A 20,838-nucleotide genomic window follows, 5' to 3' on the forward strand; every position below is an offset into this window, starting at 1 on the left:
GGAGGGATCCCATAGCAAATACTCCCAGTGGATATGCACTGGGAGGGATCCCATAGCAAATACTCCCAGTGGATATGCACTGAGAGGGATTCCACAGCAAATACTCCCGGTGAATCTACACTGGGGATAGTCCCACAGCAAATACTCCCAGTGAATATAAGCGGGGAGGGATCCTACAGCAAATACTCCCAGTGGATATACACTGGGAGGGATCCCACAGCAAATACTCCCCTGAATCTACACTGGGAGGGATCCCATAGCAAATACTCCCAGTGAATATACACTGGGGATAGTCCCACAGCAAATACTCCCACTGAATATACACTGGGGATAGTCCCACAGCAAATACTCCCAGTGAATATACACTCCAGTTACTAAAGCAGTTCCATACAGTCCTTCCCCAGTTATTCAAGCAGTTCTGTAATCCTTCCCCAGTTACTAAAGCAGTTCTGTACAGTCCTTCCCCAGGAACGAAAGCAGTTCTGTACAGTCCTCAGTTACTAAAACAGTTCTGTGCAGTCCTTCCCCAGTTACTAAAGCAGTTCTGTACAGTCCTTCCCCAGGAACGAAAGCAGTTCTGTACAGTCCTCAGTTACTAAAACAGTTCTGTGCAGTCCTTCCCCAGTTACTAAAGCAGTTCTGTACAGTCCTTCCCCAGTTACTAAAGCAGTTTCAAACAGTCCTTCCCCAGTTACTAAAGCAGTTCTGCACAGTCCTTCCCCAGTTACTAAAGCAGTTCTGCACAGTCCTTTCCCCAGTTACTAAAGCAGTTCTGTACAGTCCTTCCCCAGTTACTAAAGCAGTTCCATACAGTCCTTCCCCAGTTACTAAAGCAGTTCTGCACAGTCCTTCCCCAGTTACTAAAGCAGTTCTGTACAGTCCTTCCCCAGTTACTAAAGCAGTTCTGCACAGTCCTTTCCCCAGTTACTAAAGCAGTTCTGCACAGTCCTTTCCCCAGTTACTAAAGCAGTTCTGTACAGTCCTTCCCCAGTTACTAAAGCAGTTCTGTACAGTCCTTCCCCAGTTACTAAAGCAGTTCTGCACAGTCCTTCCCCAGTTACTAAAGCAGTTCTGCACAGTCCTTCCCCAGTTACTAAAGCAGTTCTGTACAGTCCTTCCCCAGTTACTAAAGCAGTTCTGTACAGTCCTTCCCCAGTTACTAAAGCAGTTCTGTACAGTCCTTCCCCAGTTACTAAAGCAGTTCCATACAGTCCTTCCCCAGTTACTAAAGCAGTTCTGCACAGTCCTTCCCCAGTTACTAAAGCAGTTCTGTACAGTCCTTCCCCAGTTACTAAAGCAGTTCTGTACAGTCCTTCCCCAGTTACTAAAGCAGTTCTGTACAGTCCTTCCCCAGTTACTAAAGCAGTTCTGCACAGTCCTTCCCCAGTTACTAAAGCAGTTCTGTACAGTCCTTCCCCAGTTACTAAAGCAGTTCTGTACAGTCCTTCCCCAGTTACTAAAGCAGTTCTGTACAGTCCTTCCCGAGTTACTAAAGCGGTTCTGTACAGTCCTTCCCCAGTTACTAAAGCAGTTCTGTACAGTCCTTCCCCAGTTACTAAAGCAGTTCTGTACAGTCCTTCCCCCAGTTACTAAAGCAGTTCTGTACAGTCCTTCCCCAGTTACTAAAGCAGTTCTGTACAGTCCTTCCCGAGTTACTAAAGCGGTTCTGTACAGTCCTTCCCCAGTTACTAAAGCAGTTCTGTACAGTCCTTCCCCAGTTACTAAAGCAGTTCTGTACAGTCCTTCCCCCAGTTACTAAAGCAGTTCTGCACAGTCCTTCCCCCAGTTACTAAAGCAGTTCTGTACAGTCCTTCCCCCAGTTACTAAAGCAGTTCTGTACAGTCCTTCCCCCAGTTACTAAAGCAGTTCTGCACAGTCCTTTCCCCAGTTACTAAAGCAGTTCTGCACAGTCCTTCCCCAGTTACTAAAGCAGTTCCATACAGTCCTTCCCCAGTTACTAAAGCAGTTCTGCACAGTCCTTCCCCAGTTACTAAAGCAGTTCTGCACAGTCCTTCCCCAGTTACTAAAGCAGTTCTGCACAGTCCTTCCCCAGTTACTAAAGCAGTTCTGCACAGTCCTTCCCCAGTTACTAAAGCAGTTCTGCACAGTCCTTCCCCAGTTACTAAAGCAGTTCTGCACAGTCCTTCCCCAGTTACTAAAGCAGTTCTGTACAGTCCTTCCCCAGTTACTAAAGCAGTTCTGTACAGTCCTTCCCCCAGTTACTAAAGCAGTTCTGTACAGTCCTTCCCCCAGTTACTAAAGCAGTTCTGTACAGTCCTTCCCCAGTTACTAAAGCAGTTCTGCACAGTCCTTTCCCCAGTTACTAAAGCAGTTCTGTACAGTCCTTCCCCAGTTACTAAAGCAGTTCTGTACAGTCCTTCCCCAGTTACTAAAGCAGTTCTGTACAGTCCTTCCCCAGTTACTAAAGCAGTTCTGTACAGTCCTTCCCCAGTTACTAAAGCAGTTCTGTACAGTCCTTCCCCCAGTTACTAAAGCAGTTCTGTACAGTCCTTCCCCAGTTACTAAAGCAGTTCTGTACAGTCCTTCCCCCAGTTACTCAAGCAGTTCTGTACAGTCCTTCCCCCAGTTACTAAAGCAGTTCCATACAGTCCTTCCCCAGTTACTAAAGCAGTTCTGTACAGTCCTTCCCCAGTTACTAAAGCAGTTCTGTACAGTCCTTCCCCAGTTACTAAAGCAGTTCTGCACAGTCCTTTCCCCAGTTACTAAAGCAGTTCTGTACAGTCCTTCCCCAGTTACTAAAGCAGTTCTGTACAGTCCTTCCCCAGTTACTAAAGCAGTTCTGTACAGTCCTTCCCCAGTTACTAAAGCAGTTCTGCACAGTCCTTCCCCAGTTACTAAAGCAGTTCTGTACAGTCCTTCCCCAGTTACTAAAGCAGTTCTGTACAGTCCTTCCCCCAGTTACTAAAGCAGTTCTGTACAGTCCTTCCCCAGTTACTAAAGCAGTTCTGTACAGTCCTTCCCCAGTTACTAAAACAGTTCTGCACAGTCCTTCCCCAGTTACTAAAGCAGTTCTGTACAGTCCTTCCCCCAGTTACTCAAGCAGTTCTGTACAGTCCTTCCCCCAGTTACTAAAGCAGTTCCATACAGTCCTTCCCCAGTTACTAAAGCAGTTCTGTACAGTCCTTCCCCCAGTTACTAAAGCAGTTCCATACAGTCCTTCCCCAGTTACTAAAGCAGTTCTGTACAGTCCTCAGTTACTAAAACAGTTCTGTGCAGTCCTTCCCCAGTTACTAAAGCAGTTCCATACAGTCCTTCCCCAGTTACTAAAGCAGTTCTGTACAGTCCTCAGTTACTAAAACAGTTTTGCACAGTCCTTTCCCCAGTTACTAGAGCAGCTCTGTACAGTCCTTCCCCAGTTACTAAAGCAGTTCTGTACAGTCCTCAGTTACTAAAACAGTTCTGTGCAGTCCTTCCTCAGTTACTAAAGCAGTTCCATACAGTCCTTCCCCAGTTACTAAAGCAGTTCTGTACAGTCCTTCCCCAGTTACTAAAGCAGTTCTGCACAGTCCTTCCCCAGTTACTAAAGCAGTTCCATACAGTCCTTCCCCAGTTACTAAAGCAGTTCTGTACAGTCCTCAGTTACTAAAACAGTTCTGTGCAGTCCTTCCCCAGTTACTAAAGCAGCTCTGTACAGTCCTTCCCCCAGTTACTAAAGCAGTTCCATACAGTCCTTTCCCCAGTTACTAAAGCGGTTCTGTACAGTCCTTCCCCAGTTACTAAAGCAGTTCTGTACAGTCCTTCCCCAGTTACTCAAGCAGTTCTGTACAATCCTCAGTTACTAAAACAGTTCTGTACAGTCCTTCCCCAGTTACTAAAGCAGTTCCATACAGTCCTTCCCCAGTTACTCAAGCAGTTCTGTACAGTCCTCGGTTACTAAAGCAGTTCTGTACAGTCCTTCCCCCAGTTACTAAAGCAGCTCTGTACAGTCCTTCCCCAGTTACTCAAGCAGTTCTGTACAGTCCTCAGTTACTAAAACCGTTCTGTACAGTCCTCCCCCAGGGGATGGTCAGTTTTGTTTTCCTGTGTGTGACAGTGGAGATGAGCCTCCCAGGGCTCCATACTGAACAATGCTGAAAGTGTATTGCTGGAAAAGCGCAGCAGGTCAGGCAGCATCCAAGGAACAGGAGAATCGACGTTTCGGGCATAAGCCCTTCTTCAGGAATGAGGAAAGTCCTCATTCCTGAATGAGGGCTTATGCCCGAAACGTCGATTCTCCTGCTCCTTGGATGCTGCCTGACCTGCTGCGCTTTTCCAGCAACACATTTTCAGCTCTGATCTCCAGCATCTGCAGCCCTCACTTTCTCCTCCATACTGAACAATACCCTGTGACTGTGGAGGGTGGGGGATTGAGGAATTCGTAGCCAGGGTTGGGCTGATACATATCTGTAATTTTCAACTTTATTGTAAGGCCAAAGTGCCCTGAGACTACGTGAACAACAAGCATGAGAATTTCCCCCAGGGATGGGTGTGCTGTGAGAGTCACCTCTGATCATGAGTTCACTGTTCATTAACCTTTGATCACATCTTGAGCCTTTGCACTATGAAGTTGTTGCCTGTCCTGAATTTTGTGTACTCTGGGTTCTTTGAGTGCGCACTGGCCGTTTTGATGAAAAGATGGATAAATAGAAACGGAGTTATGAGAAATATGGGAAGGATTCAGAAACCCCGCAAAGAGCGTACCAACACCAGTGAAACTGTAACCTCATGAAATATAATCCAATTTTTAACCATCCATTCCATCTCTGTGAATATGTTGTTGTATCCTGAATTGTGTATATTTAACTTTCCAAACACACACTGAGCCTGCCATAGCGTTAAGGTTTTGCATGGGGAGGAAGTCATAGAGTCAAAAGAGCTGTACAGCATGCAAACAGACCCTTCAGTCCAACTTGACCATGCTGACCAGATAAAAATCATTTATATAAGTGACAAAAAGCAGTGGACCCAGCATCGATCCTTGCGGCACATCACTGCTCACAGACCATTAGACTGAACAACCCTCACCATCTCCCTCTGCCTCCTACCTTCAAACCAATTTTATATCCAAATGGCTACCTCCATCCTAATCCATGTGATCAAACCTTACTAACCAGTCTCCCATGAGGAATCTTGAACATCTTACTGAAGTCCATATGGATTACATCCACTGCTCTGCCCTCATCAATCCTCTTTGTTACTTGTTCAGAAAACTCAATCAGGTTAGTGACACGCGATGTGGACTATCCCTAATCAGTCCTTGCCTTTCCAAATACATGTAAATCCTGTCCCTCAGAATCCCCTCCAACAACTTGCCCACCACTGATATCAGGCTTTTCATTACTACCTTTCTTACATAGTGGCACCATGTTAGCCAACCTCCAATCTATCGGCACCTTAACTGTGGCTATCAATGATACAAACATCTCAGTAAGGAGCCCAGCAATCACATCTCTAGCTTCCTGCAGAGTCCTGGGATACTCCAAATCAGGTCCCAGGGACTTTAAGACATCCAGCACCGTCTCCTCTGTAATATGGAGACTTTGCAAAATATCATTGTTTGTTTCTCCAAGTGCTCTAGCTTCTATATCCTTCTTCACAGTACATACTGACATGAAACTCGTTTAGCATCTCGTATCTCCTGCAGCTCCACACATAGGCTGCCTTGCTGATCTTTGAGGGGCCCTATTCTCTCCCTCGTTACCCTTCTGTCCTTAATGTGTTTGAGGAATCCCTTTGGATTCTCCTTAACCCTATTTGCCAAAACTATCATATCCCTTTTTTGCCCTCCTGATTTCCCTTGAGTATATTCATACCACACTCCTCCAGCGATTCACTTGATCCCATATGTCTCCAACTTAGAACATAGAACATAGAACAGTACAGCACAGAACAGGCCCTTCAGCCCACGATGTTGTGCCGACCACTGATCCTCATGTATGCACCCTCAAATTTCTGTGACCATATACATGTCCAGGAGTTTCTTAAATGTCCCCAATGACCCTGCCTCCACAACTGCTGCTGGCAACACATTCCATGCTCTCACAACTCTCTGTGTAAAGAACCCGCCTCTGATATCCCCTCTATACTTTCCTCCAACCAGCTTAAAACTATGACCCCTCGTGTTAGTCATTTCTGCCCTGGGAAATAGTCTCTGGCTATCGACTCTATCTAAGCCTCGCATTATCTTGTATACCTCAATTAGGTCCCCTCTTCTCCTCCTTTTCTCCAATGAAAAGAAGTCTGACCTAGGTTTCTTTCTTTTTCTTAACCAGAGCCCTAATTTCTCTAGTCATCCAGCATTCTCTACATGTATCAACCTTACTCTTCACCCAAACAGGAATATACTGCCTCTGGACTCTTGTTATCTCATTTTTGAACCTTCCAACCATCCCATTGCTTTGAATAGCCTTTCCCAATCAACCTTTGAAAGTTCCTACATAATACCGTCAAAATTAGCCTTTCTCCAATTTAGAACTTTAGCTTTTAGATCAGGTCTATCCTTTTCCATCATTATTTTAAAACTAATAGAATTATGGTCACTAATCCCAAAGTGCTCCCCCACTGACACACCTCAGTCACTTGCCCTGCCTTATTTCCCAAGAGACGGTTGTTTTACTCCCTCTCTAGAATAAAAAAAAAGTTCTTGTAAACACTCAACACATGATTTGAATGTGAACATGGGAAGTATTTTTAGAAGTTTGCAGATGACATCAAAATTGGAGATAGAGTGGACAGTGAAGAAGGTTACCTCAGATTACAACAGGATCGTGATCAGACGGGCCAATGGGCTGAGAAGTGGCAGATGAGGTTTAGTTTAGATAATTTAGGTGCTGAATTTTGGAAAGGCAAATCAGGGCAGCATTTATATATTTGATGGGAAGGTCCTGTGGAGTGTTGCTGAACAAAGAGACCTTGGCGTACAGGTTCATAGCTCCTTGAAAATGCAATCACAGGTAGATAGGATAGTGAAGAAAATGTTTGGTATACTTTCCTTTATTGGTCAGTGCAGGAGTTGGTTAGGCCATTTTTGGAATATTGTACTGTTCAGTTCTGGTCTCTCTGCTATAGGAAGGATGTTGTGAAACTTGAAAGGGTTCAGAAAAGATCGACAAGGATGTTGCAAGGTTCGGAGGATTTGAGCTACAGGGAGAGGCTGAATAGGCTGGGGCTGTTTTCCCTGGAGCATCGAAGGCTGAGGGGTGACCTTATAGAGGTCTATAAAATGAGGGGCATGGATAGAGTAAATTGACAAGTTCTTTTACCTGGGGTGGGGGAGTCCAAAACTAGAGGGCACAGGTTTCGGATGAGAGGGGAAAGATATAAAAGGGACCTAAGGGGCAACTTTTTCACGCAGAGGGTGGTATGTGTACATATAATGTACTGCCAGAGGGAGTGGTGGAGACTGGTACAACTGCAACATTTAAAAGGCATCTGGATGGGCACATGAATAGGAAGGGTTTGGAGGGATATGGGCCGGGTGCTGACAACTGGCACTAGATTAATTTAGGCTATCTGGTCAGCATGGACGAGTTGGACTGAAGGGGCTATTTCCATGCAGTATGACCCTCCTCACCAATTCCAAATCAACCCTCACCCATACCCAGGTGCTGTCAGGACAATACACCCTCCAACCCCACCCTCACCCTTGCACCTTGTGTTGCACCAAAAAGTATAGTGATGTCTGAAGGAGTAGCACAGAATTGGTTTAATTTCCCTGCTCTGAGCTTAGCTGTCATTACAGCACTTCTCCTGACATCAGTCACTGCTAAAACTCAGCACCAACCAGGGATTTTCCAGCTCAGTCACTCTGTCTGAAACCATTCTTCAGCTAAACATTATTTAATTAGTTAAAATATCACACAACACCAGGTTATAGTCCAACAGGTTTAATTGGAAGCACTAACTTTCGGAGCGACGCTCCTTCATCAGGTGGTTGTGGAGCAGGATCATAAGACACAGGATTAATAGCAAAAGTTACATCACACTGTAAACGTTTGCTAGAAATTCTGACTTACAATTGTGTCCTCCACAACCACCTGATGAAAGAGTAGCGCTTCGAAAGCTAGTGCTTCCAATTAAACCTGTTGGACTATAATCTGGTGTTGTGTGATTTGTAACCCCAGTCCAACACTGGCTCCTCCACATTTTCATTTAATTAGGGTATGTCAAAGAGAGAACCTGTGGATGTGCAAGATTCGAAAGCAATGTGTATCTGTGAACATATGCAGCCATTTCAGCTGGTCAGCAACAGGACTCCTGTGAAAGGTGATGGCTTCAAATATTTCAATTCATACATTTAATACACAAATTGTTAAGATCAAACTGGTGGGAAATGTAAGACATGATCAGAAATAGAATGTGTTGAGATTTTACATGACATAAAAAGATAATGTTTTAACAAACATATAATGTTACTTGGTAATCTACAGCTAGCTTGTTAAGCAGGCACTACAAGATATGGTTGGATCTGTAACATCTTTCCTGACTTCAGACAAGCAGCTGACTCCCAGTTACAGCTTCTGTTTCACAGTACTGTAAAAATAAGGTGTATATCACCATTCTTAGGGATCTCAGGCTGCACCTGTCAGTATCCCTCATTGTTCCTGTTCCAGCTGTACTGGGGTTCAGTGAGTAACCATCTTACCAGACTGTGGAAAAGACCCATTGGTAGCTCTGTCGATGCTAGGGAAGGTCATAGTTCTGAGCACAGTGACCCCCATATCAGAAACTAGGTCACTTCAGTCTTCAGGAGGAGAAAGTGAGGACTGCAGCTGCTGGAGATCAGAGTCGAGAATGTGGGTGCTGGAAAAGCACAGCAGGTTAGGCAGCATCTGAGGAGCAGGAGAATCAATGATTCAGGCATAAGCCCTTCATCAGGGAAGAAGCTTGTGGGCCAGGAGGGCTGAGAGATAAATGGGAGGGGGAAGGTAGCTGAGAAAGCGATGGGTAGATGAAGTCGAGGGAGAAGGTGATAGGTCTGGGGGGGGTGGAGTGGATAAGTGGGAAAGGTGATGGACAGGTCAGGAGAGCGGTGCCGAGTTGGAGGCTTGGGACTGGGATAATGTGGGGAGAGAGGAAATGAGGAAACTGGTGAAATCCACATTGATCCAGTGTGGTTGCAGGGTCCCAAAGCAGAATATTAGGCATTCTTCCTCCAGGCGTTGGGTGGTAAGGATTTGGCAGTGGAGGAGGCCCAGGACCTGCATGTCCTTGGTGGAGTGGGAGGGGGAGTTGAAGTGTTCAGCCATGGGCCGGTGGGTTCATTTGGTGTGAGTGCCCCAGAGATGTTCTCTGAAATGCTCTGCAAGTAGGCATCCTGTCTCCCCAATGTAGAGGTGACCACATCGGGTGCAACAGATACAGTAGATGATGGTTTGGTACTCTGTCATATATAAGTTGTGGATTCCCTAAGAGAGAACTTCTCTGTGACTGAAGTGGATCAATAGAGTATCTGACATGGTCAGTATCTCAGCTCATCCTGTTCTGGCACCACCCGAGGTTCATACATTCACACACAAATACACATCCTGTCCATCTTGGAGCACTTCTGTAATCACTCTCGCTCTTTCAGCTTAACTGTACAATTCCTGCCAGGAACAATGGTGACCATAGCTGGAATATGTTAGCTGGGAAACCTGTTTCCTGGGGCAGTTTTTGTCACTGTTGGTTTATCTTCCTCTCTGACTGTCACGGCAGAGGGAGGAGTCAGCGCCCGTGACTACCTCAGCTCAAGGCAGTGGTTGTGGCAAGGGTGGGGTGGGGGGAGAAAACAGGTGGAGAGGGTGGAATCAACCAATCACGAACACCCCCCTCCCCCCAACAACACTTTGTGACCTGAACGGACACAATGGGACAGAGACCCCTCAGTGTGTAGGTAGGGATCTGGTTACCTGGTGTGATTGTACCTGGGCCCCAGCCTCCCTGGAGAGAGAGCTACTGTCTGGGGCAGCCCGCGATATACACTGAGGATAATACTGGATAATCTCTTTGTTTGATTAGACCTTTATTTTAATTATTATATCAAAGGCAGCTCCTCAGATGAGAGAACACATTGTGTGTGGAGGTTGGTTCCTGACACAGCATCACCATCACATCGGTCACACTCACCCAGAAGATCAGCTCCTGTCGAACGTACCCAGAAAACAATGATGGAAAGACTCGGCTGGTCTGGCAGCATTTATGTAGTAAAACAGTGTTAATATTTCAGGTCAGTGGCCTATTCTCAGAACCAGGAACGGGTAATAATATAGTGGCTGTTGGGTGGCAGAGATGTGGAGAAGGAACAGAAGGAAACGTTGGTGATTTGGGTAGAAGATGGGAGACACTTGGTGACAGAGCAGCTGATGGTGTTGAGCTGGAGGGAATGGGAAAGAAACTGAAAGTGTGTCCAGAGGAGGGGTGAATGGCAGAGTGATGGATACCTGCAATCCAAGTGCAAAAAGACGATTAAAATTGAAACGTAGAGAAAGGAAACAAAACAGGGACAGGGATTCTGGAGCGAATTGTTAACCTCTCAGTATTGAGTCCACAAGGCAGTAGAGTACTGAATGGGAACAGGAGCTGCTCTTCCCTCAGCCTCACTGGCAACATGTAGGAGGCGAAGGACAGAGATGTTGAAGGACAGGAGACCGGAGTGGTCATGCTCATGGTGACGTTCAATAAACAGAGGGATTCTGCAAAGCTGCCTCACCCAATCTGAATATGGTCTCCCCACCGAGAGACGAGTACATTGTCAGCACATTACAGCCTTCTGGTGTCAACACTGAGTTCAGGCAGAATCAGATCAGCATGTCTGCAAACGGCTTATAGTGCTCAGCATTAACCCTAAACCAGTATCCGACCAATCATACTGATCACACAACAACTTGTCAATGTTGTTTTGAAATTACACGCTATCCTGCTCTTCCTCTGTTTGTAATGCTTTCAAATTTTCATCATCAGTACACTAAGATTCAGATCATTTATAAAAATGAGGAAAAGCAGGAGTCCCAGGACTGACCGCTGGGAAGCTTGATGACAATCCTTACTCCAGCCTGAATAATACTCATGAACCATTACTGTTTCCTGTCACTCAGCCAAGTTTGTGCCCTACGTTTACTTACACATTGCAATCTCAGTCCCTTCGGCCCATCAACAATAATTCTTTTCTCTTTGAATCTCTCCTGCCTTCTGTCTTTTCACACATCTTGCTTTTTCTCCACTCTCCACCCCACCCCATTTCAGAAACATTTCCTAGTTTTGACGGAAGATTATGACTTGGGACATTAGTCCTGTTTCTCTGTCTGACCCTTTCTGGTTATATTTCAGATTGTTGTGGTTCTGTTCGCCGAGCTGGGAATTTGTGTTGCGGACGTTTCGTCCCCTGTCTAGGTGACATCCTCAGTGCTTGGGAGCCTCCTGTGAATCACTTCTGTGGTGTTTCCTCCGGCATTTATAGTGGTTTGTATCTGCCACTTCCGGTTGTCAGTTCCAGCTGTCCGCTGCGGTGGCCGGTATATTGGGTCCAGGTCGATGTGCTTATTGATTGAATCTGTGGATGAGTGCCATGCCTCTAGGAATTCCCTGGCTGTTCTCTGTTTGGCTTGTCCTATAATAGTAGTATCAATAAACACATTGACCTGGACCCAATATACCGGCCACTGCAGCGGACAGCTGGAACTGACAACCGGAAGTGGCAGATACAAATCACTACAAATGCCGGAGGAAAGATCACAGAAGCGCTTCACAGGAGGCTCCCAAGCACTGAGGATGTCACCTAGACAGGGGACGAAACGTCTGCAACACAAATTCCCAGCTTGGCGAACAGAACCACAACAACGAGCACCCGAGCTACAAATCGTCTCCCAAACTTTGATATTTCAGATTTCCAGTGTGCACAGTATTTTATCATTGGACATGGAAAGTTTCACCTTCCTGTATTCATCAGACTCTGTGACTGTGAACTAATTTGTTCTGTGCTGACAAAAACATTTGGGGCCTTAGAACAGAAATTAGTTTCTAACATGTGTCAGATAGTGCTACAGTGGATTCAGACTCTGTGACTGTCCTCTGCACAATTCCAGGCAGTTAAATCACAGAATCTTCAATGCACAGCATGGTTTTTTCATTGCCTGCACACTTTCTGCTGCTGCTGCTGGATCCCAGTACCGTTTCCAGGGCAACAGAGTGATACCTGCCTAATTCACCTCCCCGCACCCCCCCCCAACCACAACCAGCACTGACCTGGACCAGCTCCTGAGCAGAGCTGAGGTTGGTGAATCTCATCACAGCTCACATAAAAAAGAAAATGGAAATTCCACAACAAGTCACAGTAAAGGTTCCCCAGAGAGGGCCGCAGTGTAAGTCACCATTTCATCCAGTGTGATTTCACACTGGGTTTTGTGTTGTGAAACTACACTGACATGAGTCAGGATGTTCCAACCCACCTCATGTACCAGACTGAGGCACGGATGCCAACAAGAGGCATTGACTTGCTCACAGGGCTAGGAGGACAATGTGCTACACCACTATGCTCCTCAGACATTGAAGCTTTTCGAAATTGAGCTGTTTCCTGTTGCTGAACAGTAATTGAAATATTTAAACACAATCATCAACATGGAGATTACACAGAGGTCACAATGTCCAGGATATTACAAAATTCAAAAAGAAAGTCCTTGCCAGACACAGAGGAAGGAGCAGGAGAATTTTTAGAAAGTCTTCAGATTGGTTGCAGTGTAGAACAGATTGATTCCATTGCAGATAACACAGATCAGGTTACACACCATGGACAGGACGTGGTATTTCACAAATCTCCGGCTCAGTCTCATGTATTTCGGGTCCTTCTTCTTCAACCTTTTATAGGGCTCTCGGTTCGTCCCAAACCCAATCTCCTGCCCCAAGTGATGTTCCTTCTCAATCTCGTGCATTTTAAACATAATCTCTGACGTTGTCTGACCGAACCACTGAGCATTGAGTGCAGAGAAGATCACACAGACAAAAAACGATGTTATCTGTGAGAAAACAGGAATGGTTGGGAGTGAAATGAATTCCATCAGTTTTCCCTGAGCCCCCACATCTCCTGCAGAAGACAGCATGGACTCTCCTCCCACCCCGCTCTCGGATCAGTCACACTGTTTTTCAGCACATACCCACAAGGGGGTTAATGAAAAGGACCTGTCTCTGCCACCATCACCGGTGCTGCAAACACAGATTCGGCAGCTCTGTAGCACCCTGCTGAGATTGGGAACTACAGCAGGGAGACAGGCCCTTCACCCCAAATTGGTCCATGCAGACCAAAATGTCCATCCACACTAACCCCTTCGCCCAGATCCTTCTAAACCTTTCCTAACCATGTATTTGTATTGACCAGTGATCCTTCTTCTGAAGGGTCTAATGCTTTTGTCTAAACATTAGAACCTGCAGCAAAGCACATGATTAACTGCATCTTCACTGTAATGGTACCTACTGAGAATGTACATGAAGACCTCCATCAATGCTTGAATCATGTAAAGGAGAATGAAAAGTCTGCATGGCTTGGCATCTAGTTTCGAAAGTCTGGTTATAAAGGAGCAGGAAAGGTGAGAAACCTGGGGCAGACAGAGATACAGCTAGATTCGTTGGAACTGACTGGATAATCCCTGGGTCCTAATGGATTTCATCCTAAGGTCTTAGTTTGTTAAAGAGATAGTACGCATTGGTGTTCATTTGTTAAAAAAAAAATCCCTAGATTCAGGAAAGCAGACTAGAAAGGAGCAATGTAACCTCGCTACTCAAGAAGGGAGGGAGGAAGACAGGAAATAATAGTTCAGTTATCTTAATGTCTGTCAAGGGGAAGGAGTTGGATTCATTATTAAAGAAATTAGAACTGGGCACTTAGAGAAACTCAAGATAATCATGAAAAGTCAGCAGGGTTTATCAAAGGGGAATCATATTTGACCAATTTATTGAAGTTCTTTGAAGGAATACCATGTGCTGTGGATAAAGGAGATCCTGTAGACAGGCTGAAGTTGAATTTCCAGAAAGTATTTGAAAAGGTGCCGCATCAAAGGCTGTGGGGTATCATTGTTTTGGGATAACACTATAACTTTTGACTGGCTGATAGAAACCAGAGAGCATATTTGTCGAATGTGAGATGTGGAGTCCTACACGGATCTGTGCTGTGGCCTCAATGTTTTCCAATTCCCATCAATGTGTCAGACGAGGGGAGTGACAGTACAGTGGCTGCATTTACAGACGACCCGAAGAAGGGTGGGAAAGTTGTAAAGGTGACTTGAGGACGTTGCAGATAGACAGAGTTGGGTTGAATAAATGGGCAAACATTGGAATATCATGTTGGAAAATGTGAAGTTGTTCACTTGAACAAGAAGTGTAAAAAAAACCAGGGTATGACTTAACTGGAGGATGACTGAAATTCTGAGGGAGAGAAGGGTTTTGGTATTCTATAGCAGTAAACACTGGAGGTTAAGACACAGGTAAAGCACACAATCATGAAGGCTAATGGGACGCCCTCCTTTATTACCAAAGGAATCAAACATTAAGAATGTTACACTTCAGTTGTACAGGACGTTGGTGAGCCCATCTCCAATACTATGTCCAGTTTTGGTCTCCTTATTTAAGGAAGGATGTTAAATGATTGGAAGTGGTTCAGGGGAGGTTTACGAGATTGATACTGGAGTGAGTGGGTTGTCTTATGAGGAAAGTTTGGACAGGCTGGGATTGTTTCCACCAGAGGTCAGAAGCCTGGGGGATGACTGGATTGAAGTGTATAAGATCTGGGACATGGAAAGGTCAGTCCACAATTAGGAGACATTGTTTTAAAATTAGGGTCAACCTTTTCGGGACACAGATGAGGAGAATTTGTTTTTCTTTTAGAGGGTTGTAAAACTTTGGAACTCTTTACCTCAGAAGACAGTGGGTTCAGGAGCACTAAAGTATTTCTAAGGCAGGGGTAGAGGTAAATAGATTCTCTCGCTGAGCAGAATCTAAGGTAAATGAAAATTTGAAAGTTGAAACACCACAAGATGAGCCATGAATATCTTGAATAGTGCAGCAGGCACAGGGGCAAAATGGCCTCCTGCAGCTCCTCTCTCTCATATGCTCTAACTCCTTGGCTGTTTCTCATAGAATTATTTTTATACCTTAATTTAACATATTATGTTGACTTCACTGTTAAAGTCAGTGAACTACAGAGTATGCTCCTGCCCTCTGACCTCTCTGTGTTAAGTTTAGCTGATTTGCAGGAATGAGGGTGAACAATGTAACTGATCTCAATATCTGGGCTGGGGCTTGGTGGGACAATCATTTGGGAATCTCTCTCCAGTTTACTATCCAATGATTCCTGCCGGGGTGTGAGTGGGGAATAATAAAGGAAGGTTGTACCTGTCAAGTGCTGTGCAATTAACTGAGACGTAAGAACAGAGGAGAAATGATGGACAGAATCTTGGGTAACAAAAGTCCAAGTCTTCAGTAGAGCAGGAAACTAAAGCAACTACCTCTTTTTGTATGTGGTTTCTGAGTCACTGTACCTTATCTCGATAGCAGCTGTATGTTGTCTCTCAGTTACCTGAACAGTTTCATCATTGTTGAGTAACTCATGTGGGTGATATAAGGCATAAAGAGCCAGGTTGAGAAATGAACCTCCGAGGACAGAGTACAGGTAGTAAGGAAACAGGCTGCTTTGAACCAAGCCAAATGTATGTCTGCTAACGCTGTTAATCAGAACAAATCCTGCGGAGAAAGAACAGATTTCAAACCTTTAAACTCTGACCTTACCTCATGTAAAAAATTACAATTTCAAATTCCCAAACACAACACTGAGAACTGATTCAGCAAAATCTTCCTGTGGAGGTGAAAATCTTTTCAGTAACAACAGACTGCTGTGAGGAAGTTGGTGGGGGTTGGGGTGGCTAGTACTTTTTTCAGGCGGGCCATATAGCCTTCATTGGCCATCATTATCTTGTGACTCACCCCCAATCCTCTTCCCTTGCAAGCTCCTGGCCTACACTTGCCTGGTCTCAGCTGCATTGGGGTACACCCCAATGCAGCTGAGACCAGGTGATGCTGGTGTACACCCCAATGCAGCTGAGACCAGGCGATGCTGGTGCTCACCCCAATGCAGCTGAGACCAGGTGATGCTGGTGTACACCCCAATGCAGCTGAGACCAGGCGATGCTGGTGCTCACCCCAATGCAGCTGAGACCAGGCAGTGCTGGTGTACACCCCAATGCAGCTGAGACCAGGCAGTGCTGGTGTACACCCCAATGCAGCTGAGACCAGGCGATGCTGGTGTACACCCCAATGCAGCTGAGACCAGGCGATGCTGGTGCTCACCCCAATGCAGCTGAGACCAGGCGATGCTGGTGCTCACCCCAATGCAGCTGAGACCAGGCGATGCTGGTGCTCACCCCAATGCAGCTGAGACCAGGTGATGCTGGTGTACACCCCAATGCAGCTGAGACCAGGCGATGCTGGTGCTCACCCCAATGCAGCTGAGACCAGGCAGTGCTGGTGTACACCCCAATGCAGCTGAGACCAGGTGATGCTGGTGTACACCCCAATGCAGCTGAGACCAGGCAGTGCTGGTGTACACCCCAATGCAGCTGAGACCAGGTGATGCTGGTGTACACCCCAATGCAGCTGAGACCAGGCAGTGCTGGTGTACACCCCAATGCAGCTGAGACCAGGCGATGCTGGTGTACACCCCAATGCAGCTGAGACCAGGTGATGCTGGTGTACACCCCAATGCAGCTGAGACCAGGCAGTGCTGGTGTACACCCCAATGCAGCTGAGACCAGGCGATGCTGGTGTACACCCCAATGCAGCTGAGACCAGGTGATGCTGGTGTACACCCCAATGCAGCTGAGACCAGGCAGTGCTGGTGTACACCCTAATGCAGCTGAGACCAGGCGATGCTGGTGTACACCCCAATGCAGCTGAGACCAGGCGATGCTGGTGTACACCCCAATGCAGCTGAGACCAGGTGATGCTGGTGTACACCCCAATGCAGCTGAGACCAGGCAGTGCTGGTGTACACCCCAATGCAGCTGAGACCAGGCAGTGCTGGTGTACACCCCAATGCAGCTGAGACCAGGCGATGCTGGTGCTCACCCCAATGCAGCTGAGACCAGGCGATGCTAGGCCACAGTTCCAGTTTTTCAGCTGCCAGCAAACCCAAACCTGCACATTCCCTGCTAATGGGCACAACTCTCAGCTGTAACAGCTTTCCAGAACTGAACAACTCCAGAATTGCTGTTGTACTCTCACAAAACATTGTTTTTCACTTTACTTAGCAACATGTGACTACAATTAATCAAATCAGAATTACTCAATTCAAGTTTTTTAAAGAAAATACATCTTTAAAGAACATCTAATAAAATCATATAGTTGAAATCATTTCATAAATAAAATTTTGTGAGACAGTTTCTGGTGACAATCTGTGATCCAAAAACCTAATTTGTTCACCACACAGTTCAGATCCTGATTAACTCTGCAGTAGTGTTCTTGCACATCTTACCCGATATGAACGACACCCATATCTGCATACCCCAGGAGGTAGACAGTAGAATCAGATGGGCTGTTTTAACCAGGCTAGTAGGATCTCCTTCTGTTGGCATTCTATTATCTCAACAAGCCCTGTTTTATTACAATGAAAAGGAAAAATTAATTTAATCCAATTTATTTTCTTAACATCAGTTTTCACCTCTACGATGTCAAATTTTGTTGGCGACAAGATCCTTGAAAGTTGCCATTCAGGTTGATAGGGTTGTTCAGAAGGCATACGGCCTGTTAGCTCTTATTGGTAAAGGGATTGAGTTTTGGAGCCGTGAGGTCATGTTGCAGCTGTACAAAACTCTGGAGCGGCCGCACTTGGAGTAATGTGTACACCATTACTCTAGTCACCGCATTATAGGATGTGGAAGCATTGGAAAGGGTGCAGAGGAGATTTACTAGGATGTTGCCTGGGACGGAGGAAAGGTCTTACAAGGAAAGGCTGAGGGACTTGAGGCTCTTTTCCTTGGAGAGAACGTTGAGAGGTGACTTAATTGAGACATAGAAGATAATCAGAGGGTTAGATAGGGTGGACAGTGAGAGCCTTTATCCTCCAATGGTGATGGCTCGCACAAGGGGACAAAGCTTTAAAGTGAAGGGTGATAGATATAGGACAGATGTCAGAGGTAGTTTCTTTACTCAGAGAGTAATAGGGCATGGAACGCACTACCTGCAACAGTAGTAGACTCACCAACTGATAGTCATATGGATGAAAATGGAATTGTGCAGGTTAGATAGGCTTCAGATTAGTTTTACAGGCCAGTGCAACATCGAGGGCTGAAGGGCCTTTACTGTGCTGTAATGTTCTATGTTCTATCTAGAACAGGGTCCAAGTGAAAGGCTTTATTAAAAAAAAACAAAGCTTCTATTTTAAAACAAAAGCAAAAGACTGCAGAAATAAAAGTAGAAAATGTAGAGCGAGTCAGGCAACATCTATGGAGAGAGAAACTGGTCATGTTTCAGGGCTGTGACCTGTTATGTGAAATGACTCATCACTCTCAATACACCCAGGTGCTGGTTCTCATGTGTCAATTGCGACTTGATGGTAATACATGCACCTCCCAGCTAGGAGGTTGTGGGTTCTTGCCCCACATCAATCAGAGACTTGACCGTATAATCTTCCACAAAGTGGGCACAGTCAACTCACTTTGTGTCAGGAAACATTCTGCTGCTATTTAATATTTTATTTAGTATTTTATTTGAGGGCTTTCATTTTCTACAATTATGAAACTTGGTATAATTTCATGGCTTGTATCATATATGGATTGGTTTCTGTTAGAGATCACTGCAAATGTTTTTTTGTAATTAGAACTTGCTCAGGAAACACAATAAGTTCTTTCAATCACTCTTCCAGAATACTGGGAATGGAAGATAAGGCGAGGCTGGATAGGATGGGACTTTTTTCAGGCAGGCAAAAGTGAGGACTGCAGATACTGGAAACCAGAGTTTAGATTAGAGTGGTGCTGGAAAAGGTCAGGCAGCATCCAAGGAGCAGGAAAATCAACGTTTCAGGCAAAAGTCCTTCATCAGGAATGGAGGCAGGGAGCTTCCAGGGTGGAGATAAATGGGGTGGGTGGCTGGGGAGAAGGTAGCAAAGAGTACAATAGGTGAATGGGGGTGGGGATGGAGGTGATAGGTCAGAGAGGAGGGTGGAGCGCATACGTGGGAAGGGAGATGGGCGGGTGGGGGATTTCAAGACCAGGGACACATTTTTAAGGAAAGAGAAAGATTTTGAAAAGACATGAGGGGCTTTATACTACGTACAGAGCAGTTTGTGTGTGGAATGAACTTCCAGAGGAGTGGTGGATGTGGGTAGTTACAACATTTAAAAGATATAAACAGGAAAGGTTTTGAGGGAATATGATCCAAGTGCAGGCAGGTGAGACGAGTTTAATTTGGGATGATGTTCAGCACGAACTGGCTGGACCAAAGAGTCTGTTTCTGTGCTGTATGACTCTATGAGTCTATAACAAATAGATTTCATTTTGAACTCATACCAAGAGTATATTTTTTCAGAAACAGAGGAGTTCAGTTGGCCAGTATCTTCCTCTCAGGCTTTTTCTTCCCCCACTGAAGACCAGAGCACACTCCAAGACAAACACTGTTCAAACTGCTGCTGCAGGATTTCCTAGAGAACACGAGTTATTATAACTGGCTGTGTTTTTTCTGTGGAGCAGCTGTTTCGACTGCACTCTGTAAGTTTCCCTGCAGTTACATTGAAAGCTCTGAGCATAGTGTGTGCGACACACAGACAGTGAAACACTGAGAGGTAGGAGGTTATACTGAATGTCTCTGCCCATTCCTCCTCTCCCTCTGTTGGTACTGACTGATCAAGTGGCTATTCACAACTACATCTAAACATTGCTGGCATCAGCCAGTCCTGCACCAGGTCATTCAATCCACACCGTTATCCAGATGGTGACAGAAACTGTAACTGTGGAGTGACTCTACACCAGAGTCACTCACACTGCAGCCTGACCACAACCCCTTACAGCCTGATCACTGCCTGCTCCAACTGCTTCCGCCTGTGGGCGGGGTCAGAGTCACAGCGGAAACAGGCGGGGTCAGCGTGGAAGTGGGCGGGATCAGAGTAGAAATGGGCGGGGTCAGAGTAGAAATGGGCGGGGTCAGAGCAGAAATGGGCGTAATCAGAGCAGAAATGGGCGGGGCCAGTGTGGAAATGGGCGGGGTCAGTAGAAATGGACGGGGTCAGAGTAGAAATGGGCGGGGTCAGAGTAGAAATGGGCGGATCAGAGCGGAAATGGGCGGGGCCAGTGTGGAAATGGGCGGGGCCAGTGTGGAAATGGGCGGAGTCAGAGTAGAAATGGGCGGAGTCAGAGTAGAAATGGGCGGGGTCAGAGTAGAAACGGGCGGGGTCAGAGTAGAAACGGGCGGGGTCAGTGTAGAAATGGGCGGGGTCAGAGTAGAAACGGGCGGGGTCAGAGTAGAAACGGGCGGGGTCAGAGTAGAAACGGGCGGGGTCAGTGTAGAAATGGGCGGGGTCAGAGTAGAAACGGGCGGGGTCAGAGTAGAAACGGGCGGGGTCAGAGTAGAAATGGGCGGGGTCAGTAGCCACGCCCCATGTATTGGAATCGCCTACGTCACACGTTCGCGAGAAGCCCGGACGGTTAACGGTCAACCGTCAGTGGGCGGCAACAGAGAAGCGGATACTTGGAGCGGCTTTGGGGGAAGGGGGGCGGGGGGATTGTCCCGGCTGTTTTTAACTGACACTAATCTGCCCTGAAGCTCTCCGCTGGCCGGATGTCTGACTGCTCCTGTCACTCACCTGCTGCGTGCTTCGGGCCACAACCA

The 20,838-nt window shown here is 46.2% G+C and overlaps 1 protein-coding gene across 2 annotated transcripts; it reads right to left on the reverse strand.

Annotated features, from left to right (window-relative positions):
- Positions 1–11,477: 11,477 nt before the first annotated feature.
- On the reverse strand, positions 11,478–20,835 carry LOC122552304 (transmembrane protein 205). 2 transcript variants are annotated; one of them, XM_043695033.2, is made up of 4 exons: positions 20,813–20,835; positions 17,492–17,610; positions 15,542–15,705; positions 11,478–12,989 (listed from the first exon to the last, which is right to left on the reverse strand). In XM_043695033.2, exons 2-4 carry the CDS (start codon positions 17,589–17,591, stop codon positions 12,687–12,689), a joined length of 567 nt encoding a protein of 188 aa, XP_043550968.1. In that variant the 5' UTR covers positions 17,592–17,610; positions 20,813–20,835; the 3' UTR covers positions 11,478–12,686. The 2 variants fall into 2 exon arrangements, with proteins under 2 accessions (XP_043550968.1, XP_087839257.1); XM_087983131.1 differs by lacking the exon at positions 20,813–20,835 and adding an exon at positions 19,524–20,163.
- Positions 20,836–20,838: the final 3 nt, after the last annotated feature.

Source organism: Chiloscyllium plagiosum, unplaced genomic scaffold (assembly GCF_037043375.1).
Source record: "Chiloscyllium plagiosum isolate Xiang-an unplaced genomic scaffold, Cpla_swu_hap1 HiC_scaffold_45, whole genome shotgun sequence".
NCBI classification, from domain to species: Eukaryota; Metazoa; Chordata; class Chondrichthyes; order Orectolobiformes; family Hemiscylliidae; genus Chiloscyllium; species Chiloscyllium plagiosum.